Genomic DNA, 26,989 nt, shown 5'->3' with positions numbered 1-26,989 from the left:
TAAAACGCTACGACCCTCCGGCACACCAATATGTATATCCCATTCCTTTGAGATATCTTGAACTCAGATTTTTTGTTTTATGTGGGATAAATAGTCAGTTAACCATTGATAAACATCATAATATCAATGCTATAACCTATTAATTTAATCAGAGGAATATTACGATCAATTGTTTCAAAATCACTCTCCAGATAAAAGAATACTGCCACTACAAATTTATCATCAACTTCTTTTTTGAATTTAGATAAAGTGAGACGCAGATTCACATGAATCTGCGTTGAAGAAAGAGTTCATGACTAGCTGGAATTATATTTGTTTGGTCGTGATTCTTTCACAGAGAACGTGTTGGACGTGCAGGAGGAGTTGGCCTTTGTCAAACGATCCCTTCAGTGTGTCCAATACGGCATTGACAGTGCCCGATTACACGGAACTGAGTCCGTGGGCGTCGAAATTCGACTGAGCAGGGGTTGTCACAGAAGGTTTGTTCTGGTTCTAACATCCGAAACTGTTTGGAAACTGCGCAACACATGGTGCGTACAAGCAAAAAATCTCAAACAATCCGAAATAGTCTCAGACACTTGTTTAAACCAGAACGCTTTTGAGGAGACCACTGTGCCACCTATCGTATATATGAAGAGATCAAGACAAGAACATACTATTAATCATGCCCATTTTGTTATGTAGCGTATCCCTATAGTTAGTTCAAATGTTATCAACCCTCAATCATCAATTATTCAAATCAAATAAATAAAAAAACATCCTAGCAAATAGCCCAAATAAATTTCCACACGAATGCGCATGAGCAACGGGAATAGTTCTCAACAGTTCAGCCTCGAGAGCAAGAAAAATTCGGTACGGTTCAAAACAGTTCAGGATCATTTCGCAGTCGAAACCAGAACAGAGGATTCATCAGTCCGAAATTATCCTCAATGAACCAGAACGCTCTATATCAACTGCACATGATCCTGACGTCCTTGAACCTGAATTTCGTAGAACCAGAACAAACCTAGACTAATCTCGGTTTACAACCCTCCGAACAATCAAATACTCTCATAATCACTGGATGATAGGAAGCAACATTCCGACAATTGCTGGTGACTTCCACGCCAAGTACAGACTATGAGCCAGAGCCACAAATCGAAACGGCCAAGCGCTATATGCGCGCATGTCGACAGTCATGAATATCTTGTGCTGCGTCCAGATGAGCCTACGTACTATCGCGGGCAGACGTACTAGACATCGCGCATCTCAGAAACGTCTCTCTGAATAGTGAAATATACGTTCTGTCGAAGTTGGATTCTTATCATAATCCAGTTATCCTGGTACTGGGCGATGATCTTCCTTCCCCTGATTATCGTATGAGATCTTCACAAGCCAGCTCTGAGAGATGCGCGCCCCTCCTAAGGCACTTCGCTCTGCTGACGAACTCGACGCGGTAGTTGAGCGTTTCGAGCTTTCTATGAATGATGCGTTTTGAGTGGCCACCTCCAGGGAAGAGTGTCCGCTGAAGAGCTACAATGAGATTCCTCCTTGTATCAAAGCCTTGATACGGGAGAGAAATCGCCTGAGAAGGCTCTATCAACGAACCCTTTTCTCATGAGACAAAATTGCGGCAAGTCGGATGGCCAATCAAGTCAAACCGGCCATCATTGATCACCGAAACGAAAGGTGAGAGGAGTTTTTGGAATCCTTTGAGCCTGGGGATGACGAGCTTTGGCGAGTCACCCGCAGACTCAAAGGGAAGAAGACTGCTCCCTCACCCATTCCCGGAGAGCGCGGAGTGTGCTACTCCCCCGCCGACAAAGCGTTGGCCTTTGCCGACACGATGGAACGTTAGTGACGACATCGACCGTGATATTCTGCTGCAAGATCAGATTTACCGTATCCTCAGGGAGGATGCCGATGATAACATCCGCCCAGCTTTTGCGGAAGAGCTGAAGGGTTATATCAGAGCAGCAAAGGCCAAAAAAGCTCCGAGGGTTGATTCAATAACCAATAGGCTGTTGAAGAGGCTCCCGGATAACTGATTCGAAAACCTTCTTAATATAATAAGCAGTTCGTTGGCCCTCAGATACTTCTCCAGAAGGTGGAAGCATGCGATCGTTGTCATGATCCCGAATCAGGGTCAGAACCCGCTGTTCCCGCAGAATTTCGCCCGATCAGTCTGCTCTCGTCGGCGGCTTAGCTGGTTGAAACGGTCGTTCTGCAAAGACTCGACGAAGAGGTATAGGTTGAGGACTGAAATGTTCTGCCTGACGAACAATTCGGTTCCTGGAGAGTACACTCCACTGAGCTACAGGCACTGAGATTGGTGGAAAACACCATCGCAGAGCTGAATTAAAATCAAAAAGGTCATGTTGGTTTATTAGACATCTCGAATGCCTTCGACCGTGTATGGCCTTCTGCATAAACTAGTCGCATTCGACCTGCCTTGGGGCCTGATCCGGTGGATTGGGTCTTTCCTGAAAGACAGAACATTTCAGGTTAGAGTAGAGGGCTCTCTGTCTGACAAGAGAGAGATCCTCGATGAAGTGCCACAGGAGGCCGTGCTCTCTCCCACGCTGTACTCTCTCTACACCAGTGACCTGAGCGTGTGAATATATCTCTATTCGCCGACGACACGGCCCTCCTCTCGTCTTCCATGGGTTGTGAGTTCGGGTTCGTCTACATGCAACGTGCACTGGACGATCTCGAACGCTGGTACTTCTCCGGCCAGACAAGTGAGGATCTCTGGAAGGGAGATTGACTCGCAAGCGCGGATAAAGTACCTCGATCTTCTAATAGACCGCAGGCTCACCTGGAACCCGTACATCATAACCGTGAAGGAAAAGATCGAGGGTCGGATCAAAAGTCTGTACCCTCTGATCAATAGACGATCCAAACTGAGCCTAAAAAAACAAAATTACGATCTATAAAACGATGTTCAAGCCTGTCATGAGTCAAGTGAGATGTAAGAAATTATGAGCTATTTTTCCTTATGAGCTATTTTTCCAAAAGTACAATTGCGTATTAGATAACGTCATAATACATGGGAATATATACAATTACATTTTTTGCATCGGGGTGGGGTGTCTGAAAGTTGCTTCTTTGTGTGATTTACACATCTTTGTGAAGAGTTCAATTTGTAATCAATTGTTTTGTTCCTTTCTTTTGAATATTCCCACTTTTTTTGTATGAAGATGGAGTAGTAGAAAGCCAAAATCTTTCTGTACCAACCATTAGATAACTTGCTAGTAGTTTATTTGATACTATAAATTATTTATTAATTGAATCGCCCTAATTATTTACAAAATCAGACAGTAAATTATTGAATTCGACCGAAAAATTTGTTTAAACTTGTCTCTTAAAACTTCCAGATAAGCAGTGAATTCTAAATATTGGAATAAAATTCGCTAAAAGCAAATCGAAGATAAATTAATAACCATGTGACAACAATTTAAATAACGATTGAAAAATTGTGTAGATGGTCTATTGATTGATTGATAAACTTCATTTGACAAATATTCAACTGAATTAACATATTACTTTGAAAATTTTCCTTGTAATTTCATTAAATACCTCCAATATATCAGAAATGGTTAAATCTGAAAACAACTTTGTAGATAACGATTGATAACTTTATTGAAATAGATTTCAAATCCAAACAATTAACATGAAATATGATAACATTATTTCCACAAATGAAGATATACAAGATCACTTGAAGAAAATTTCCAGAAGATAATAATTGTTAACATCATTTTTGCAAGAAATATTTTCCATTGAGTTCCACCATATTAATTTACTAATATTGTTTCGTAGAAATATAATCTATTTCCCATGAAACTTCGAAATGACCTTGTATGTACATGTAGATACGGAGAGTATCTTTTGTGAGTCAACCCATTTATTGAATATTCTGTATTATTGACATGAGAAAAAATATTGATTTCAAATAAAACGACTAGGATATTTTTGGTCTCTGATTGGATTGGTACATTATGTTATTTCAAATAAACAAGAGATCAAGTATACGTTTTGAAAAATTGACACACATAGATCCAGACAGTTGAAGCTTTACATACAAGTAATATTTAGATTGCCCAAAGTATTCAGGATGATTCAATATATCTTCTGACAAGATATTTTACAAAAAGGCTATGTGATTGTAAATTTTTTCGCTTTATTTGTCAAAGATGACAAACAATAGTAAATAAGGTTAATTTAAAGTCATTTAGTCATGGTCAAAATCAAGATTATCACTAGATTCCTATTTGAAAGTTACTCAAACGAATGACCTTCAAAAATATCGTTCCAGAGAAAATATTCAACCATCCAGAATTTTTTGGAAAGTTAAGCTGTTCCAATTTACTCAAAAAAAAAAATTACAACTGTTATTTGTGTAGTAAGAGCGCAAAATAACATTTTGTTCGCTTCAGAAGGATTATTTCAATCTGAGAGGTAGTGATACTTTTGCTCGAATCACAGATTTAACGTTTTTCTACAATCAACAACAAAATATAGACTTATCAATAATGATTACGGTGAACACATTCGACTGGAATGTTGGATTGTAAGCAATAACTACAAACCGCGATTTTTTTTATCTAGAACATATAAAGTAAAAGTCAACTTCGAGATAAAAGCACGAAAGCCTCTTTTGTTATGTGATTGCAGAAAAATATTTTGTTTCATTACTGACACTATCAGTATCGTTGTAAATTTTCTGAAGTAATATATTTTTGACATAGGTATATATCAATAATTCATTATGAATATAAACTTATACAAACATTATGTGTCTAGTTACAGTCAACAGTATTTCAAAAACCAGTCACGATGATTCATGCTTATAGAGCGTAGAGATACCCCCTGTAGTAATGAGTTTCTGATGTTAATGATCGTCGATAAAAATCAGTACAAAATGTCAAGTGTATGAAAAATCAGGAAAACAATTCAACGCTATCAAAAAGTATATATAAAAATTTGTAAATGCCCTTGTGAAAATAAAAAAATGTACATCTACAGCTAGCAAAATAAGTAAAAGCAAACGTGCTACTACTAAAACGTTGTCAAATTTGTCAAGAATTATTGAATTACAAGCCATCTTCTTCTTGTTTCCCAACGAGTTCTGCAAAAATTAAAATTTAATTAGATTCAAATTAAAATTTAATTAGATTCAAATTTACGTATTTATATAGCAAAATATTTCCGATATTGACTAGTTTATGATATTCTGCTTGCATGTCCAAACTAACATGATGGTAATTTAAAATTGAAGATTATACATGGTGAATCTCCAGGAACTGCATCGATCGAATGTGGGAAAACTATAATAATAAAAAATCTGGAAATTTGACAATATACTGAAGTCGATGGCCTAAAATATTTTCGAAATGGCGGCACTTCCCTTTACACCAGACGTAGGTGTCAACTTCGTTATTTTAAATAGAACACCCTATATATTATTACATTTTTTGATTCTACATCAGAATGTAAATACTTTTTGTGTATAATGTCCTATATCTAAGTCTAACCGTTTTTTACATATTCAAGTTTTCATGTCAAAAATTATATTTGCAGACCCTACAATAATTATCAAATTTTTCCTATAAGGAATCCTTTATCATTATGTTTTGGTTGGGTTCCTTGTAGAGGGGAACCAAATTAAATAGACTTCATATTAAATTTCGATAATTATTAATACAGGGTGGTAAATATAAATGAAATTTAATAAACCGTCTGAAGTGACTTTTTTCAAATCGAAACCCCCCATGTTCATGATTTAATCGTATTTAGCATTAAAATAAGGGTAAATTTAGGTAAGGACATCTATTTCGAAAATAAGTAGTTTTTGAAATACTTCAATTTGATACTTTTCTATGGACAGAATACTTACTATACGGATTACAAATTCTGTCAGATGGCCATGACGGCGCGGCGTTAGAAAACAATCAATTGATAGTATATAATGTCACTACTTCACTACTTGTCATTTGCAAATTTTCAACAATAAATCATGCCAGGACGATTAAACTTCACAAACGAAAATTATTCAAATACTCGATTTCCAAAAAAAAGAAACCATCACCAAATACTGTTAAGAAAATTATACAAAACTTTAAGAATATTAGATCCGTAAGAGGCAATTTCAGAAAAATTACCAAAAATTTTAAAGTTATCAAAGAAAATATTCAAATAGAATGAAGGGTTACAAAAATTATTTTAATAAATGTTCAAATTGATGTTCTTGAACTTCTAGACATTTCTCGCATCTGCCTAGTACTTCTTCATGGGAGACTCTCCTTACTGACTGAGAGTTAAGTTTCTTAAATACGAGGAATTATGCAAATTTCGGATATCCAGTTGGTTACCTCGTTCACAGGCAGTTGGGGCGATGACAAATCTGTTGTTTGTCCGCTTTAGCCTAGTTCGAGGAATATAGTCTGAAGGAATTCGATTTTCAATTATCGGAGATCATCGACTTTATGTTGATGATAGACACTATCTTGCACTGACGATTGGCCAAACAACCCGAAGTTGGTCTGAAAGTGTGTTCCAGTAATTGAAAATCAATCGCCATCAGCATATGCAGGAATAACTTCAGTGAAGAATCCTGCACTGACACCTATCGGATATAATCCAACGCCCTTCGTGGTATTAATCAGGGGAGTAGTTGTTTTCTGATAGGTGTCAGTCGATTAACCTACAGTGTAGGGCAGGGGTCGGCAAGTAGTTTTAGGTGGGGTCCGGTAACTGTGGAAAAATTTTGAGGAAGTCCAGAAAAAAACAACTGATAAAAATTAAGTGCTACCTATGTATTATTTTGGTTTCAAATCAAATTCTGAATTATAAAACACAAGACCTAAAATTAATGTGAGAAATTACACCGCCGATATTGAGCCAGTTTTTTATAGTTTGATTCTCGAAATATCTTTGAGAAAGATATTTCACATACATATGTCAAGCCAAACATAGTGGCCAAATTTATAGCCAAATTTATCTCTATTTGAAGTAATGCCTTTGGCAGTTACATCTGTCCATTCTGTTGCTACATCAACTTCAAATGACGATTTAAGAAACGGAGATAGCTTGCTCATCTCTACAAAGTCTTGGAATCTTGTAGCAAATTCGTTTCAAAGATCGGCCAGAAATTTCGCAAACACTGCAATGTCTTCTTCAGAGTTTTTTTTTGTATTAAAGAATTATCGGAATATGAATAAATTCTTGTCTTGCAATAACTTGTTCAAAGATATTCAGCTTGCGACGAAAAGCAGACACTTTTTGTATCAGATCACATATTAATTTTCCATTTTCTTGTGATTCTGTGTTGAGCGTATTTGAATATTTCAAAATATCTTTTGAAAAAGCCTATCAGAAAACAACTACTCCACTGGCTAATACCACGAACGGCGTTGAATTATATCCGACAGGCGTCAGTGCAGGAATCTTCACAGAAAATGTCCTGCATATGCAATTGGCAATACAACTGAAAGAGTCGACCTTCAATTTTGGAACGGGCACACTTGCAGACCGAAATTTAAAGTTCATTTCTTTAAATTGTTCACTGCCTGTCTTCAAGCAAAGCCCACTGACTAATAAGAAAGTTTTTCTTCTTTATTCAGAGGAATCGGGCAAATTTCGGATATGCAGTTGGTTAGTACCTCATCCACTAGATGGAGTGACATTTTTGATGTTCGCTCCAACTTAAGACGAAGAATGAAATACTCTGAAAGAATTTCGATTTTCAATTATGGAATATCATTGACTTCAGGTCGATGATGGTCACTATATTGCACTGACGAGTGGCTAAGGAGCCCGAAACCGTGTTAGGAATCACACGTTGAAAGGTAAGACCTCGTTAGTCCTTAGCTCGCACAAGTTTCTCAACTTCTGAGAGTTGTCGTTCGTATGGGGGCGATAGCTGATCAACGGAAAAACAAATTTTATATATATATATATATATATATATATATATATATATATATATATATACAGCGTGACTCACGGTCGATGGTAGGTTAGACGTTTATGGAAAACGCAAAGCATGATTTTTCTGAAAATTTCACTCCTCACATTTCCTTACCTATCGATTTAAAATATTTCCAGCATTGCGGCGTTGCCACTTCTATCAAAAAGTCCTAGCAATTATATTTTTTTAAATGGAACACCTCGTATATTAATACATTTTTGGAATCGCTCTAGTATTTTAATACTTTTTTGTTGATAATGTCCTATACCTATCTCTATCTGTTTTTGAGATAAAAAATAAATTGTGCTAAATATGGTCCAAAACATAGCCTTAATTGAAATTAAGTACATCAGTACTCTCAATTCATGAAAAGTTGATATTTTGATGATAGTTTGGACAAACTCGAAATATTCAAATAACACCAAGAAATCGACTCCATATCATACAGGGCGTGCTAAAATTACTATTATTTCCATTGTGCATAAAAGTAGTCGAAAGTTCATTTTTTCAAATGAAACCCCCTGTATATTACTCGATAAATTGAAAGATGGTGAAAAATGCTTCAAGATGATATACATGTCCCTATACCTAAATCGTCAAGTTTTCTTAATAAAGCCGTTTTTGTGGAAAAATAGTTATTCATGTTTTACCTACAAGTGTTGACAGTGGCATTTTATTTTGTGAGTGGAGATTATTGCAAAACGAGCGTCAGCAAGTGGAGCAAACTCACGAGCAAAATAAAATCAATTTTAACAAATGTATCATACAAATTTTTTTGTATAACGTTACTGCTGATAATAAAAAAAATTATAGGGTCCATGGGATTTGAACACACGATCTTTGGATTACAAGGCATATGTTATAACTACATACGCCAACTCACGTTATTTTAAGGAGGATTATTGGTTAGTCATGAAGGACTTTCTACAGTTGGACTGAATACTACTTCGTCATCATCAGTAACTTCACAGGGATTTAATATTACCAATAGCACGAACTGCATGTGTGAACTTTTCTAAATGATTTTTTGGTAGGTGTTCTGATTGAAGTGTTTCTATCAAAGATATTTTCAATAACAGTTGTACAAAAAATAATTTTGAAAGAATTTGATTTCTAGGTAGCCGTGGAAATATCAAGCTTATGACAGTTTGGTGACTTTTATAAGTAATTGATAAATGGTTATTGACGGTGTTTCAAAAAATCGCCATAAATGAATGCAATTTCATGAGAACGAAGTTCTTATGAAATTATTTATTATACACGGACAGTGTGATCAAATCATTGCCAGAACTTGTAGAAAATTCCACCAAATGTATCCTGAATTAACACCAATGAACGAGAGGAAGTTTGTAAGATTACAAAATAATTTCCTTAACTATGGCTCCATGTTGAAAGCGCCTTCAACATTACCAAAACCTGTTACTTCAAATGAGGACAATATTGTTAACGTCCTGGCATATTTTTATGCAAATCCAGAAGCTTCCATTCGTAGTGCAGAAAAAGATTTAGGTGTATCAGATGCTTCAGTACAACGGATTCTGAAAAATCACGGAATGCATCCGTATAAATTTACCAAAGTTCAAGCTCTAAAAGCAGAAGACTTCGAACGTAGAATGCACTTTTGTGAATCCCTTTTGATTCATACACAGGAAGATCGGGAATTTTTGTCAAAAATAATTTGGAGCGACGAATCAAAATTTACGAGGGATGGTATTTTCAATAGAAGGAATAAACATTTTTAGGCTGATCATAATCCTCATGTTACAAAAGAAATGGATTTTCAAGAAAAATTTGACCTGAATGTTTTCTGTATTCTGAAGAACAATAAAATTAGCTTTTTTTATTTATGAAGACACACTGAATGCAGAGATATATCCAAATATTAAGGACGACTGTAACCGATTTTCTTGAAAATTTGCCTTTAGAGGAATATAGGAATTCGTGGTTTCAACTGGACGGAGCGTCGGCTCATTCCACCCAGGAAGTTTCCAGGAAACTTGACGAACTCTTCGACGATCGTTGGTTTAGGCGTTTAGGGCCGTGGGATTGGCCACCGAGATCACCCGATCTCACGCCAGTTGACTTTTTTTAGGGGGTGTTTTAAAAGAAAGGGTATACAGTACTCCAGTGCCTACCAAAGATGAATTGCGACGGCGAATAGTGCGGAGTATTGAAGATCTGAATCCCCAGGAAATTGAAAAAGCAACCAGAAGTCGCGTACAAAAGAACATTTTAAAGTGTTTAGAATGGAATGAACAACATTTTCAGCATTTATGGTGAAAATGTGATATATTGTTTACAATTTTGTTATTTTGAATCATCCTATTCTGTTATTGTCTGTACTTTCACATGTTTTAGCCCACAAAATCTTACTTTTTACCTAGAAATTACTATATATGATGGAATCGGCCGATACTTGATGAAAATCCATAACTAACGTATTCCAAAAACACTTTATTGTTAGATTTTCACTAAATTGTTTTACAAAAACGCAACACGTGTTTCGCCATACAATGGCTTCATCTGGCGTGTCTTTCAACTCAACTTGAAAGACACGCCAGATGAAGCCATTGTATGGCGAAACACGTGTTGCGTTTTTGTAAAACAATTTAGTGAAAATCTCACAATAAAGTGTTTTTGGAATACGCTAGAAATTACTGATTTTTGGTACAGTTGTTCCCTGGAAACTTTGAGCCATAGTTAAGAAAATTATTTTGTAACCTTACAAACTTCCTCTCGTTCATTGGTGTTAATTCAGGATACATTTGGTTGAATTTTTCACACGTTCTGACAATGATTTGATCACTTTGTTCATGTGTATAATAAATAATTTCATAAGAACTTCGTTTGAATAATCGATATTTGCATTCATTTTGGAAGATGATTCGAAACACCGTAGATAACTCTTTGTAAATTACTTATAAAAGTAACCGAACTGCTATAAGCTTGATAATTCCACTGTTACCTAAATCCAAATTCTAAAAAAAAAATAATGTTTCTAGAAGAAGCGACTTTATTGAGAAAACTTGACGATTCAGGTATAGGGACATGATATATCATCTTGAAGCATTTTTCACCATCTTTCAATTTACCGAGTAATATACAGGGGGTTCCATTTGAAAAATTGAACTTTAGACTACTTTTATGCACAATGGAAATAATAGTAATTTTAGCACGCCCTGTATGATACGGAGTCGATATCTTAGTGTTATTTGAATATTTCGAGTTTGTCCAAACTATCATCAAAATATCAACTTTTCATGAATTGAGAGTACTGATGTACTTAATTTCAATTAAGGCTATGTTTTGGACCATATTTAGCACAATTTATCTTTTATCTCGAAAACAGATAGAGATAGGTATAGGACATTATCAACAAAAAAATATTAAAATACTAGAGCGATTCCAAAAATGTAATAATATACGGGGTATTCTATTTAAAAAAATAAAAGTTGCTAGGACTTTTTGATGGAAGTGGCAACGCCGCAATGCTGAAAATATTTTAGATCGATAGAACAGGTAAGGAAATGTGAGAGGTGAAATTTTCAGAAAAATCATGCTTTGCGTTTTCCAGAAACGTCTAACCTATCATCGACCGTGAGTCACGCTGTATATATAAAAAAAAATCGTATACATGTTAACTTTTACGTCAATTTATATCTTCAATTCATTGTTTTTCACTCATTTTTACTGCCCTGAAGAAGCTTCCCACAAATTACACAACTGTCGTGTTAACCATGGTCAATTATTTTGAAAAGTAAATCAATTTTCAAAGTTTTTGGTGCAAAGTTATTTTTTGATATCACTGAACATTACTCAAAATTATACAGTATGGTAACAAAAACTGAATATTCAATAATATCAAATCACAAAACATCAAAATAAAATAGGTATTTCTGAATAAACTCATTGATTTCCTGGAGATTTTCTTGTGCAAAATAAGTGTTTCAAGTTGAATATTGTAATTATAGTAGTGACTTGTTTTATTATATTGACATGTTTCAGTAAGTTGAGCCCTTTTATAATAATTTTGTATTGTACTATCATCGAACAAATTTTGTAGCTTTTCTTCGAAGATGATAATACATTTTATCGAAATATTGGAATAATTTGGGTTATAAGAGTACACGTCCGTTCTGCTGATCACCCAAAGATATTTTTCAAGTTTTATATATATATATATATATATATATATATATATATATATATATATATATATATATATATATATATATAAAATGAAAATGTTTGAAGAAACTTAGAACTGTCAAACAAAACTGCGAAATTCAGACTCCCGGGTATTCTTGAATCTATTTGTATGAAAATATAGACAAACAGTCCTCGATTATCAGAGTTTAACTTGCGGTAAAAAATAATTAGAGTAATTAGGTCATCGGTCGTAGATTTTATCAATGATTGACTTATAAGTTCTTATTAGATTGTATCTCCTCGTTTTCGAATGAACAAACATGACAATAATTTCTTTTCTTCCCGTTTATGAAAGGTCACATTATTCAGATTAGGGTCAATGGCACTGTGATAGTCAATGGAGGTTCATTCTGCTTTTAATTATCCTCTTTGAGGATGTAGCGTTCAATTGAAAATCTAGCGTTATGGGCTTGGATTTTTAGGATCTTGTTCTATACTTGTTTAATAAGGAAACATGGGTTTTCCTACAGCAAAAAAAGGTTTTTTGGCTATGGCACATTTATTTGTGTATTGTCTTGCTTATTTTCTTCTCGATTATTGCTTCTTTGTGATTATTGCACTTCAGTTCCTTTCTTTAGAACCAAATTATCCATATGTAACAATTTTTCTTGTAACGCCTTGCTACGAATACCATATGCGATTTCCGTACCAATGAAACTGACCCACCAAATTAATTTTCTACCAACTTTTTAAGATCTGTAAAATGGTCGACAGTTTCACCTCTCTTCTTGTTTTCTGTTATAGAAAACAAATCTTTCACATAACACATTTTTCTTGTGGGTAAAATATGTCACCAACTTCTTAAGCACAGTTTTATAGGCCTTCTTCTGATTAGCAGTTAACTTCAATGCATTAAAGATCTTTATCCCGTCTTCACCTATGAGATTTAATATGGTAGCAATCTCAATTTTGTCTTCTTTCTTATCCTTGCCACTGGCAACAAGGTGTATTTTCAAATGTTGTTTGAACCTTTTGAAATTTTCAAATCACTTGAGAAAGCTACTGTGCTAGCGAAACATGTTGTGATATATTTTTCAAATAAAGATTGTGGAGATCAAATCGTGAGGTGTAGTTTTTGACATTTTCTAAGAGGTTACCCATAAATGTCATAGAAGGAGGAAGTCTTGTATTACACATTTTTATTTGAGTTTTTTGCTGATACACGAAGCTTATCAAATTCCACAGAAGTGCGCCATGTTTTATACTTGTTTAATGAGGAAACATAAGTTTTAAATTAATTAATTTTACCAGTTCTGACATGTCTGATTATACAGAAGTTCTAAAACTATTCATATGACAGATCCAAATCTGATATCGTCGTAGATCCAGAATTATATCAACCGAATACTCCATAATTTCAATTGATATTGTCAAATAAGAAGAAATTATATTTCAATTTAATTTGAAGTTTCCTCATTTTTCAGTCAAAAATTCAAATAATGAATTTGGAAATTATTTAATTTCCAATGATGAACTGAGAATTTGATTAAAAATTCTCAGTTCATCATTCTATTTCATTCATTCATTGTTAACAAGGTCAAGAAAGTCGATCAAATGTCAAAGGTTTTGCTTACTGTTTTTTTCGATTACCGTGGTGTAGTGCATCAGGAGTTCTTGCCACATGATCTTACGGTCAATAAGGATGACTATCTTGAAGTTATACTTCGATTGCGAGAAGCAATACGAAGAAAACGTCCGGTATAATGCGAGGAAAACACCGTAATCATGCTTCATCCACCGTATTCACCAAATTTGCTCCCCTGCGACTTTTTCCTGTTCCCAAGATTGAAGACACGTATGAAAGGACGGCGTTTTGCGACGATTGAGGAGATAAAAACCGAATTGCCGAGAGATCTCTAGGACATACCAAAGACTTCATATCAGAACTGATTCGAGGCTTGGAAAAACGCTGGCACAAGTGCATTATATTTGAGGGGCACTATTTTGAAGGGGGTAAAATAGAATTTGATATTTTTTTAAAGAAAAATGAAAATTCACATTATTTTTTGAACAGACCTCGTATTACATTAATAGTAACAATAGTATGTCCTACAATTTCCGAGTTCTATGTTTGTCACTGAATTAGGTTTCAAGTTTTATTTCTAGTCACTGCATAATTGCAGTGAATCGTCGTTGAGAATTGTTGACTTAGCAATTGTCAGTATAATTATTCATGACGAAAAAATTATTTTTCTTATAAAATGGAATAAAAATTTTCCAATCAAGGCTTTTTGTTACGTTTTTGTTGAAATGAGTTCACTCTCCACCTACTTCACCGTAACCGTGGGCTTCTTGCCACAACTCGATGTCCTATAATATAAGTAACACTTTTTTTGTTTCCCTGTTTATAGTAATAAATGAAGAAACAAATGGGAAGTATATTATACCTATTGAAATCACTGATAATATAAAAATCCTTTTTCATCAGTTCGGACTTCCATTGTCAAGTATGAAATATAAATTGATTTGATAACCCTGAAAAAATAAAAAAAGATTAACCGAAAATAACAATTTTATTAAACAAAAAACTGAAATTACAAAGAAATAACATACAACAACAACCAAACAAATAAAAATTGAAATATTAGTAAAAGCTGAAAAAATTGAAAAATTAAAAATATTAACAAAAAATAAAGATAAAAATTAAAAGATTTCAAACCAAGTTATGTCACAACGCTTCGATTGTTAGTATCCACAATCGTCTGAGGGTGATAACTGAACTTCTTCCTCCGAGATCTGACTGTTTATATTTTGATTTTTTCAGGGTTATCTGTCTCTAAATCTGTTTAAAATCTGTTTTTCCGTTAATCAGCCGCCGCCCCCATACGAACGACAACTCTCAGAAGTTGAGAAACTTCAATTTATATTATATTAGACAATGGAAGTCCGAACTGATGAAATACACCACGAAACATTGTCAACCACTTTCAAACAAACGTCAAAATCCTTTTTGTTATTATCATGGTTAATCAAACAAGCACAAAAACTAGTTATTCAAGTGTTCCTCTGGATTCAAACTAAAATGTAAATTAAAAAACCCAATAATTATCTCTTAATTCTACTGTTCATAATTTTAATTTAATAGGAGTTAATTATAGATTGAAATAAACTGAAAACTATACTCTCTCCATCTAAGCAACAGAGTGCTCCAAAACAGCATCATGCACAGTGCACGTGATCTGCCAGACAAGGCTGCTTGTCAGAGTCGCACTAAAGAATGACCGTTTTTTTTTAATATACGGTTGGCTATATGTGGAGTGTAGGGACACAAATTAGCAGTTTTTTCAGTCGGATCAGTACTTGACATTTCAAACATTGGACGATAGCAAGTGAAAATCGATCGTTCAGTCTGGGGCTTGAACAATCGACCAACACGGCAGTCAATTCGAGTGAGTGAATAAAGCACCCACTTCGAACCGATCGGCTACCGACAGTAAGTTTATTTTTTGGATGGATATAGTTTAGTCAAGAGAACTACTAGGGTATTATCTCAATTATTAGTAAAAATTTCAATATTATATCTATTTCACGTTGTAGGTCCATTATGAAGATTTGACACCCGGAGAAAGAAAACAGCGCTTTTACCATACCTGTAATGTGGCACAAATAAAAGTGAAATATGTGTGATATATAAATAAGTGATAAAAAGCATTTGCATTTTAGGTTCATTAGAAAACAGTTGAAAAAGTATCATAATGAGAGACTGAACTTACTTCAACAAAAATTGGTCACCAAAAGCCTTAATTAAAAAATAGTATAAGAATTTATAAAAACATATTTATGGGAAGTTTTGATTCATATTTTTCACAATGTATAATAACACCTGGGCTGAACAGTTCCAAACCTAAGAAAGAAAATGCGTTTTTTTTTTTTATATGAATTGCTCTATAAAAATTAGCGGGAACTTTCACGAAACAATTTCCCGCGAATTTCTACTCGAAATCATTGATATGTGTTTGAAAGTGAAAATCTACCCTGTTAAATATAAATAGAGACCAGTTTCAAAGTTAACAATTAGAAAAAATAATTACCTGGAGACGCCAACTTGGTTGGTGAAATGGGTGTCAAAGAGTGTTGCAGTTCTGGCGTTTGGGAACATGTTTGGAATTTTTTCTTCACTGGAATTTCCAGTTATACCTTTCATTTCAGTAATGAATGTGGATGTCGGAAAGTAATAACCCCATATTACCACTTCATAAATCCGCATTTGAGTAGTTGGTAATATCGAATTACTTAAAAATAAAAATACAAAACGTTGCCAGTTTGCGTATAATTCAATTAATATGAAAATCTGTAAAAATACAAATTCTTTGGTACTTTAGGAATAGTTCATTATCCTAAAAACAACTCTCATGTGATTCCATAATTATGTCTAAATGATAGCGAGCAATTAATTTTATCATCGATATACAATAAAATAAGTTCAATTGATGAGATTTGAGAAAAAATTATAAGACGGCAAATTGACATAAACAACAATTTTTTTTCTATAAACAGATCATTTGTCGGGAATTTTACATAGTATAAAAGTCTCATAACGATAAGGCATAGGCCAAGGATGAAACGGCCAAACAAATATGATATGAGGCTTCATTTCAATTCGAAAATAGTTTTTTCCAGGAATATGATTGTGGAACAAATATTTGAGTTAAGTATTATTTTTAATTTAATGTTATGTTCGGACTTTATACAGTTATACACTGTTATTGCGTTCTGATGAAACATCAAGGAGCAACACTAATAAATCAAGTTCTTTATCGAATAGTAGACATATTATATATATATATATATATATATATATATATATATATATATATATATATATATATATATATATATATATGAATGAAGAGGAATTCTTTGGACAAGCTAAACTGATAAATTCTCAACATGTCTACGAACTAAAGATCTAAATTTTGTGATAGACATACTCCAATCAATATCTTGCAAGCAATTTATGTCGTTTGCCAGACGGAGCATGATTAAGAGGGGGATGTGGAAGTAACAGTCACGAAGGGAGTCTTGAATTTAAGAATAGTTAGTACGCGTAGGTCTGGAAGGTACATTAATTGGTAATAGTGACAATAATTCTGCGGAGTTTATATCGTTATTAATAATTTTATACATAAAAATTAGTGCAAAGATTTTTCGCCTAGTGTCTAAGGAGGGTATATCAAATCGAGTTCTCAATTGTGATGTTCTAATGCTATTGTAATCGGGTTTACTACGATATTTCTTATAATATAGAAATTTGTTCTGTATTTTTTCCAGTTCCTGTAAAGTTGTTTGGTATTCTCCATTCCAAATTACAGAACCGTATTCGAGTTTGAATCTCACTAGCGTGAAATAGAGTAGGTACTCTTATGGAATCTATGTTTCATTGATAATACCATGTCACTCAATATCCATCTTTCTTGTTTGATATATAAATAAATACAGTGTGACACACTTAAGATGAAGACATCCTTGTAGCAGAGATTGAGAGATTTGATTTTTGGTACAAGCGTAGACCTTGATGGGCCGCACTTAGCCCAAGTGATAGCCTTAAACCCAGCCTATTGCGATCCCACGAAAAGAACAAATTCTCGATATTTTGCCTCGCTTGAGAGATACATAAATAAGTTATTTAAAAATTTTGCTTGAAAATTGATTTTGATCTTGCATTCCTAATTTCAACCCACAACTCGAAATTTGCTACTTTTGGTACTTTTCATATTCGAGCCTGATTTTCAATTAATGGTTCCGAATAAGAAGCTACAGAAGTGATAAAATAGTCAAAATCAATAAAATGAGTGTATTCATTGATAATAAATATTACGTTTAGAACCATCGAACTTGAATATGAAATTCGATATGCGAAGTCAAAATCGATTTCCGAGCAATTTTATCAAATAACTTATTTTGCTATCTACAGCGCGAAGCAAAATATCGAGAATTAGCCCTTTTCACGGGATCCCAGTAGGCTAGGTTTAAGGCTGTCACTCGGGCTAGGTATTGCGGAAAGTGCGCCCATGAAGGCATATGCCTGTACCAAAAATCAAATATCTGCTTTCAAAAATGCGAGGTCTCTTCAAAAAATAAAGTGGATGTTCAAATGTCGCTGATTATGTAAAATCATTCTTCGAACATATGTTCACAGTTTAGCATGTTCAGTTTGTTGGTGACAGGAAAAGATCAAAGAATTAGTATTACATTTTGTGTAAAAAATATAATTAAGTGCTGAAAAACACTTGAAATGTTGACCGTGGCATACGATGATTGTACTCTGAGTCATAAATTTTTTTTAAAATGGTACGAGCTTTTCACTAAAGGTGAAGAAGATGTGAATGACGACACTTGCCCTGGACGCCCCAGCACATCAACAACTGATGAACATGTTGAGAAAGTGAAAAAAATTGTTGTGGAGAATCGTGGAATCGCTATTAAAGAAGTCGGATGTCGGTGGCATATCGGTTGGCTCATGTCATTTGATTTTTTCGTTAATTTTGGGCATAGAGCGTGTGGCAGCGAAGTTCGTTCCAAAATTGCTGAGTTTTGACCAAAAAAACCGTCCATAAGCATCGCACAGGAATTGCTGAATGACGTCAATGGCGATCCAGATGGTCTCAAAAGGGTCATAACTGGTTACGAATCATGGGTATACGGTTATGACATCGAAGCCAAAGTCCTATCGATCCAATGGAAAAGCCCAGGAAAACCAAGATTAAAAAAGGCACGTCAAGCTCGATCAAATGTCGAAGTTTTGCTCACTGTTTTCTTTGATTACCGTAGCGTAATGTATCAAGAGTTCTTGCCACATGGTGGTACGGTCAATGAGGAGTATTAGCTTATGCGCCGCTTGCGATACCCAATACGAAGAAAACGTCCGGTATTGTGGAAAAACAATTAATGGTTCTTCTCACTCGTCATTGTTTGTTCGTGAATTTTTGGCCAAAAACAACACCGTAATCATGCCTCAGCCACCGTATTCACCAGATTTGCCCCCCTGCGACTTTTTCCTACATTTTGTATAGGTCGAGAAGATAAACACCAGTCGCTGAGAGAGCTCAAGGTCATACTGAAAAGTGCATATCAGAACTGCTTCGAAGATTGAAATAAACGCTGGCACAAGTGGACAAAATATAAATTGATTAATAAATAAATATTTTTTGGAAAAAATAAAAATTCACAAAGTAGTACTGTTCAATGGATTCTCCTTCTCGTCGTTTGAAATTGAAATAATTTTTGAACTTCATCATTTCCTCGTGGGATCATAGATGCAACACTTTTGAGCGCTGATATCTAGTTAGTATTCAATGAAATTACAATTCTTATATCCAAAAACTTTGATTAGTAAAGTGGTATTGTCACGTTTAAATTGAGTTTAGCACTCTGGACTTGATCACATCCTAAATCATATAATGTTCGGATATAAAGATAGTTATGCTTTGTCCAGCTCTCAGTGTTCTTTGGGATGACTGTGTATTTAGTGTATATTGGGGTTCTCGTCTCTATTTTTCCAACGATGATATCTGAAAATTTCTTCCCTACCTTACTGCAGTTCTTTTGGCTGAGAAGCGATGGCCTGTTTGGGTTTAGTTGAAATGAATTTAGTTGTTAGATTTTAAGTGTTATTGTGCGAAGATTAGTATTTGTTTGTTATTAGGTTTTATTTTGCATTTTTCAACAGTACATTCTGTTTACATTATGCTTTTTTGATCTTTTGAGAAGAATCGAATATGCTCAATACACTTTCACGATAATTACAACACTTTACAGGGGGTTCCTCTTTTTTATTCACAGCCTTCACTAGTGAAGCATGTTCTCACCTCCTAGTGAATTATCTGCTTTCAACTCTTCCCCCACAACTGTTAAGTCCAAGTCTTTTAACGAGTATCTTAGATCTGACACGTATCAGTCATACTTAAGTAGTGTTTAACATATCACAGCACTGAATAACTGTAAATCCGCTTATCACGAAAATTATCGTTTGTGTCTCTAAAACTAACGTCTTCACTACAGTTTGTACATTTATCGAGCAGCCTACCTGTCTCGTTATTCGCCCCTCTAAGGGGCGCCTCTCCTTCTTCCCTTCTTTTTGTAGGTCCTTTTGTAAATTTGAGTGCAAACATTCCTAACGATCCAAGAATTGGAGGGATGCCTGCTAAAATCAAGGGCAGCGTGTAGCTAGAGGTATTGTCCAATATTACCCCCGCTATGTACGGGCCAATTGTGAGGGGTATGGCGCAAATACCTAGAAGAAAGCCTATTGCCTGTGTTGCTCCTTCCCGACCGCAAATGTCGAAAGCTATGGGACCTAAAATGAAACGATTCAGAATTACTTTTTTGTGAAAGGAAAAGATTTTGGCTTTCTATTTCTCCGTATACATGCAAAAATTTTGGATACTTCTAAAGGAGGGAAAAGGAATTCATTTCAAAATAAACTATTTACAAACAAGTGTATATGGAGCATCGAAGTTACTTTCAGATACGAACTAAACGAAAAATTCCTTTGGAAAAACTAATTTCAAAACATCGAATAACACGAAAGAAAGAGTAACTTCGAAACAACTACTTTTCAATGAACATTGATTTATACAACTTTTCCTATTCAGTTTGTACTCAAAACATTCGTTATGGAATTGAATTAGATATCATTCATAGGAATGCTACACAAAATATGAAAGTGATTCACTCACACGAATCACTGTCATCCTCAATGGCGGACATCGATGTTTTGAAATAAGAGACTCGGCTTATTGCCTGATTTTATCTTCTCTGTATAATTCAATGTTCATATATAAGTCTGTTGAAAATATAAACCCAAAATTTATACTTTGTCTAGTGCAGGGGTTCCCAACCTTTTTGCACCTGCGTACCACTTTACTTTTTGAGAAATATTGGCGTACCACCAGACCTAAATATTTTAATAAACGTATAATATTCACTCTTCTGAAAGAGTTCAAAGGCTTTTTTATTTAAATTCCTGAGAAAACTTCATATTTAATAGATAGATATTTCTTTATTTATAACATGCTTCTTCCATCATATTTTCACAAATATATAACTATAAATACGCAAGTTCACCAGCATGATACGAGAAGTAAACATAACTTACATGTGACTAGGCAAACAAAAGCTTACAATATTAAAACTTTGGTGTTCAAGGGATTCATTGCTTACAACAGTTTGCCAGATGATATAAAGAAATCAGAAACTCTGCAACAGTTTAAAATAAAAATGATAAACCATTTACAGCAAAAGTAAATGTACAGTACAGATAGATATTGTATATCTATCACGATTAATAATTTTTAGTATCAATACAAGTATTAATATATGTATCTTCTTACGGGATATGAGTGTATAGTGGGTAGTGGGATAGCATAACTTATTGGTTTCATATGTATGTTTGTATATGATTATTGTGGTATTTGGCTGTACGTGAATGGTATCAATATATGTATTTTCTTTTGGGCTATAAGTGTATATTGGGATAGCATTCTTATTGGTTCATAGGTAGGATTGTATATGATTATTATGGTATTTGGCTATACTTGAATGGTTTTCTTTTAGCAAAACAATGGAAAATATAACTCGAAATGTAAATACCTAGTGTGTACGTTTGAATTTAAAACAAAACAAATATATTAATACTATCGAAGGAGCTGCTAATTACTATATATAAGATTATACTTTGTGAATGTAGATTAGGATTACCTATTTCAAATAAAGATTATTATTATTATTATTATATAATAAAGGAGGAATAAAAATATTAAAATGGTATTAATTTACAGTTTTATTTATTACCCATAGGTCTAAAAACATACACATGAAAAATTATTAAAAAGTCAGCAAAAAATCATACAAAATATACTTTTATAGTATTTAGTGCGAAACTTGTTGTTGTTTGCCTATGATCAAAATATCAACATTAGGAGTAATGGAACTTATCTTCACTCTTAAGTTCTCTTCAACACTTATTCTGCTTCTATATTTATTTTTTATGTACAAGAGTTCAGAAAATCCACTCTCACACAAGTAACTCGTAACAAATGGCATCAAAAATGAAGCTTGCCGAAAGAGGAAAGGGTACTCGGTTTTACATCCGATTCAGAAATTAATTAAAGATTTCTCTTCAACTCTTTCAGGTCCGAGAAAATCGATGCAAAAAAAGGCGAAGCAGTATAAGATTTTTTAAGTTACTTGAAAACATATTTTTTTTCTGTAAATTATTTTATTATGTTCGGAGAATCCGAAAAATGATTTTACAAAAAATACATTTCAATTATTAACAAAAAAATGGTGGGTTATTTTAAACACCACCGTACCATAAAGTAAATTATTACTTATGATGGTTTTGGAAACAAGTTTTGGTTTTTGATAAATATAATGAAATTTTACACACAGAACACTCCCAATTTGTTCTTTGAATCGCTACACACACCACATCTGCGCCTTGATGTGCGGCTCGGTTGGTGGGCACTTTGTGACAAACGGAGTGACTTGGGCTGACACGGTTTTCTCTGTTTTATGGGTACAGACAACCCCTGAACAACAGTATTCATCTTTGTAGTCAATACATCTGCTACGAGGTGTTGAATAACATCACGACGAAAATCTTTCATAGACATTTTAGGATTTTCTGGAAATAGATTATATAACACATATCCATTGACGACACAAGTATCAATGAGAAAAAAAAAAAGATTCTGTGTCACCATTTGAGGCTCTTTCGGTCGATACAGTAAGTAGCTTTTATTTGGTCAAATTTATCTACGAAATTAATATTTTTGTTGTACTCCGTTACCATAACAGGACACGTCACTTCTGATCTTGTACCATCTCTATTTTTTCTCGTCACTTGGGTTGTTTCATGGGGGTCAAGATAATTTTACAGCTGATAAACCATTATTGCTTTGCCGCCAGTCACATTCACCGCGTTGCAAAGCCTTGTCAGCTACAAACTTTGGTAAATTTATTCTTTTGGTGTTGACAGTTCCGCAGGCATAGATCTTTTCTTTCAGGAGGTATTTCATCAACTTCACCGAACAGAAAAATGTCGAAATATAATCGGTGGTTTTTACCTTCCAATTTGGTAGCTAATTTTTGGACCACTGAAAAACCTAAATTTTTTTCAACGTCAGCTTCAGTTCGACCAGTGTAAATGTTGAATTCCCAGCAATATCCAGTTTGGTCGGCCAACACCCATACTTTATAACCCCTTTTTATTGGTTTTTTGGGTAAATATTGTTTGAGTGTTGACCGTCCTTTGAATTTAATCATCGACTCATCAATCGCTACATTTTGGTGAAGATTCAAGCATTTCTGGAAACGTGTCTTGAGCATTTCTATGACGGGTGTAACCTTATACAGTTTATCGTATTGTTCGGTACCTTGTGAAGTCATTACACTATTATTATTCAGATGAATGTTACTGAGAAGCCACCCAAACCTGTGCATAGTCATTAGTTTTGAAATGAATGGATCATGCAAATCGGAAGATGTGCTCCAGTGGTCTCGATAACTGGGATATTGTTTTAGCTAATGGGTATAAAACAATATGTTTATTCCTATGAATGCTTTCATTTCTCGTATGTCAGTCGCTACATACGTTTTTCCAGTTTTCAGATATTCTTGTTGCGCATACAAATTAATTTGGAATACCAAATGGTTGAAAATGTCATCAATCAATAACAGATTGAATAGATCAAATGGTTCATGTATACCAAGGTCTTTGATAAACTGAGGTATACCACAATTGTCACTTACGAACTCTCCAGGTGGATGAATATTATATTCATGTTTTTCCCATTCCGTTTTTTTTGGAAGAATGAGAGCCAGCCTCGCCAAGATCTTCAGGTTCCCATTCACCGTCGGAATTTTCAAGGGATGAGGAGAGGAAATGTTCGTCCTGTATTTCATGAAAGACATTTTCATCATCGACATTTTCGTTCATCCCTACATAACACAGTCTCCATCTTGTCAAGTTCAGCGTATAAATCCTGCAGAGACATGTCTACTAAATTGAACGGCAATTCTTCCGCTTTAGGTCTATCCATCTCGTGAAGTACGGTGGGACAAATTTTGTACCTACAGAATTTCACCAAAATTACCGTTCTTTCTTTTCCAATTTTCATGAAATTTTTTACTCACCACCTTCTGTAATAGTACCCAAAACGATTCCAATCAGCACTTTGTTAGAATAGTGATGGATATTTGACTCAATTCAACAAATAAACTGTCGAAAATACTGGACACGTTACCACTTGATTTTTCACGTTTGTACGGCTGCAAAATTGGGACTAAGTGCACAGCTGCGCCATGACACATACAACTATAGCCAATACAAGCATTAAATCACGATGGGATGCTCCTTAAATCGACGGCCTATCTATGGGAATGGTTTGAGTTGGTGGTACAAAATTTGTCCCAACATACACTTAGTTCATAAAATTTGGTGGGTGAAATGTGCGCCCAGCGGACTTGAAAGAGTCCCCAAACATTGGGTTCCTTTCTTTGAAAAATTAGATTTTCTTTTGAAAAATTCAGTGGGCTTACCAATCAAATCAGGGTGCTTAGTATTTTGGTGTCTCATCAGTAAAGAAGGCTTCATGGATTGGTTCGAAAGTGTTTCAAGACATACAACACATTGAGGAATAGGAATGTCACTGGTTTCAGTCACTGACTTCATTATAAAACCGTACTGTAAGTATCTTTCATCGTATTTACGATTGGCCGGTAATTTAGGTTTTTTAGCACAATCCTTTGAAGTAGAAGAGGACGTCAGAAATCGTTTCATAGTTCAGTTTTCTTATACGAAATCAAAATTAATAATTACAACACCTACAACGAACATGTAATACCAAGTGAAAGTAAAAGACAATTCTTTTAAAGACCCATAGGTAAAAAATGAAACCCCCTTTGTTTACCAATTGTATTATCTGGGGATTCCTAGGTAAAATTCCCAAAGTGTTTTATTGTTTTATTACTTAGGGATTATAAATTCCAATGTAATTGAAAAACAAAGATGTTCGTTCACTGGGTTTTTCTAGCGACCCGTGAACTGAGTTATATTTGCTATTAACAGCATGTTGCTCACACCTGAAACGTACCACTGGTGGTACGCGAACCACAGGTTGGGAACTCCTGGTCTAGTGCATCTGAAATGTGTAAGACTCTGGTATAGTAAAAATCAACCCGTAAGTCCACTCCCACTACTTTCATTCATAAATTCACAAAGTTCTCGGTGACCTTTTAAACGAAGTGAGGAGCCAATTTCGTTCTTTCGCCATAGGCGTGCGATCATATACAAACGAAATTCAAGGTTATTATAGAATATTTTGTGGTAAATTACATATAGCCAACTACAAAAAGTAAAAACAATAATAACAACAGAGAATAAACTAAACACAATATCAATTTCCGACCGTTTATTATAAATAATCCGATGTCCGTGGTAACGTCAAATCCTTCGATACTACAGCACTGAATGCGGTGGATGAGAATCTCATCCTAAGAGCGGTTGAAGGTCCCGGCAACTCGGGCGGATGACGTGGTGAGAGAGCCTACTGGTTGTATTATTCTACTGTGACTCTGGTATGTATAAGAATGTAATACAAGGTTGTTTCAAAAGTTTTGTCCGTTATTTTACTGTGTCGTGGTATATACTGATGGATAGAGAATTTTGTATACATTCTGTTCATTTTTCTCAAAATTTCAATTTCTTGCCTTTTTTCAGCTCATTGCTATATGATGTCATTAAGCGATTTTCAGCCAATTTTTCTCTAATAAATTCAAATCGAACCAAAGCGCTGCCGATACAGACCAAAAAATTAACCAGGTTGGTTTGCGAAATTTCGTTCCGGAGATTTCAACCTCGAAGATGAGCCCAGAAGTAGTCGACCTACACTAATCCGGGACGATGTGTTGGATGGCGGAAGAAGCTAGCCTCAGCTCCCATTTGGTTTTTGATGGTTTTGAACGTCAAAAAGCTCGAAAAGTGGTTGCCCCACGGTTTGAACAATCAACAAAAATTGTCATGTTTCTAGGTCTGTTTTTTTAGTTTTTGCACAACCAAAACGATCCTTTTTTGGATCGGATCATCACGCGTGATTAAAAGTGGATTCTTTACGACAACAGGAGACGTTCAGGCAAAAACGACCGTTATTGACTTCATCGAATCCCGAGCACACAATTTTTATGCTGACGAAATTAATTGACTTGTGTTACATTGGCAAAAATGCACTGATTCAAATGACCCTTATTTTGATTGAATTAAATAAGTATTCATTGAGATATTACAGTAGATATAAAGTAGACGGGTACTAATAATTCCCAATATTTCTTAGCCATCAGCCCAAGATACTTTAGCAATGCAAACTAGCTAGTCAGAAAGTTGAACAGTTTTATTATAGAAATGAACTGTTCTCGACCTCTCGATTGAGACAGAATTTGATTCAAAGTCAGATAACTCCTATTGATAAACGAATTATTTTCATAATATAGCAATACACACTGTATTTGTTCTTTGTTGATATAAATTATTTGTTAGCGAATGTTTACAATCAAAGTAAACACAAATATGGTTACGATATGACAAATATTAGATATGGCTGTGGGTTTTTGATAAAGATTAATCAAATTTGATAACTTTATTCAATTCAAAATTACAACTCGACAGTTTACTCCGATTTCATTTTAGGATTCTAGTACTTATTTGATTTGTTCAGTTGTTGCTTTCTGTGCTCTCGAACTATTTCGTATTGTGAACTTGTTTTGGAACTGATAGCAGAAAGACTATATTGGATAAAGTTTCATTTGGAGCATATGTATTTTTTCCATGAT

The 26,989-nt window shown here is 34.5% G+C and overlaps 1 protein-coding gene across 1 annotated transcript in view; it reads right to left on the bottom strand.

Moving 5' to 3' along the window:
* Positions 1-3,595: 3,595 nt before the first annotated feature.
* The window catches only part of kar (monocarboxylate transporter 10-like protein kar), a 107,509-nt gene continuing 84,115 nt past the window's right edge, over positions 3,596-26,989 (bottom strand). Inside the window, exons 5-6 of the mRNA XM_023156504.2 lie at positions 20,187-20,456; positions 3,596-5,110 (exon numbers count right to left, since the gene is read on the bottom strand). Of these exons, the coding sequence (XP_023012272.1) occupies positions 5,076-5,110; positions 20,187-20,456 (305 nt within the window). The 3' untranslated portion in view covers positions 3,596-5,075. The remainder of the gene's footprint in view (positions 5,111-20,186; positions 20,457-26,989) is intronic.

The sequence above is a fragment of the Leptinotarsa decemlineata genome, unplaced genomic scaffold (genome assembly GCF_025532065.1).
Source record: "Leptinotarsa decemlineata unplaced genomic scaffold, Ldec_3_MD MMD2_tig00002159_RagTag_RagTag, whole genome shotgun sequence".
Lineage (NCBI taxonomy): Eukaryota > Metazoa > Arthropoda > Insecta > Coleoptera > Chrysomelidae > Leptinotarsa > Leptinotarsa decemlineata.
The sequence above is the reverse complement of the archived record's forward strand: the minus strand, read 5'-3'. Positions and strand labels throughout refer to the sequence as shown.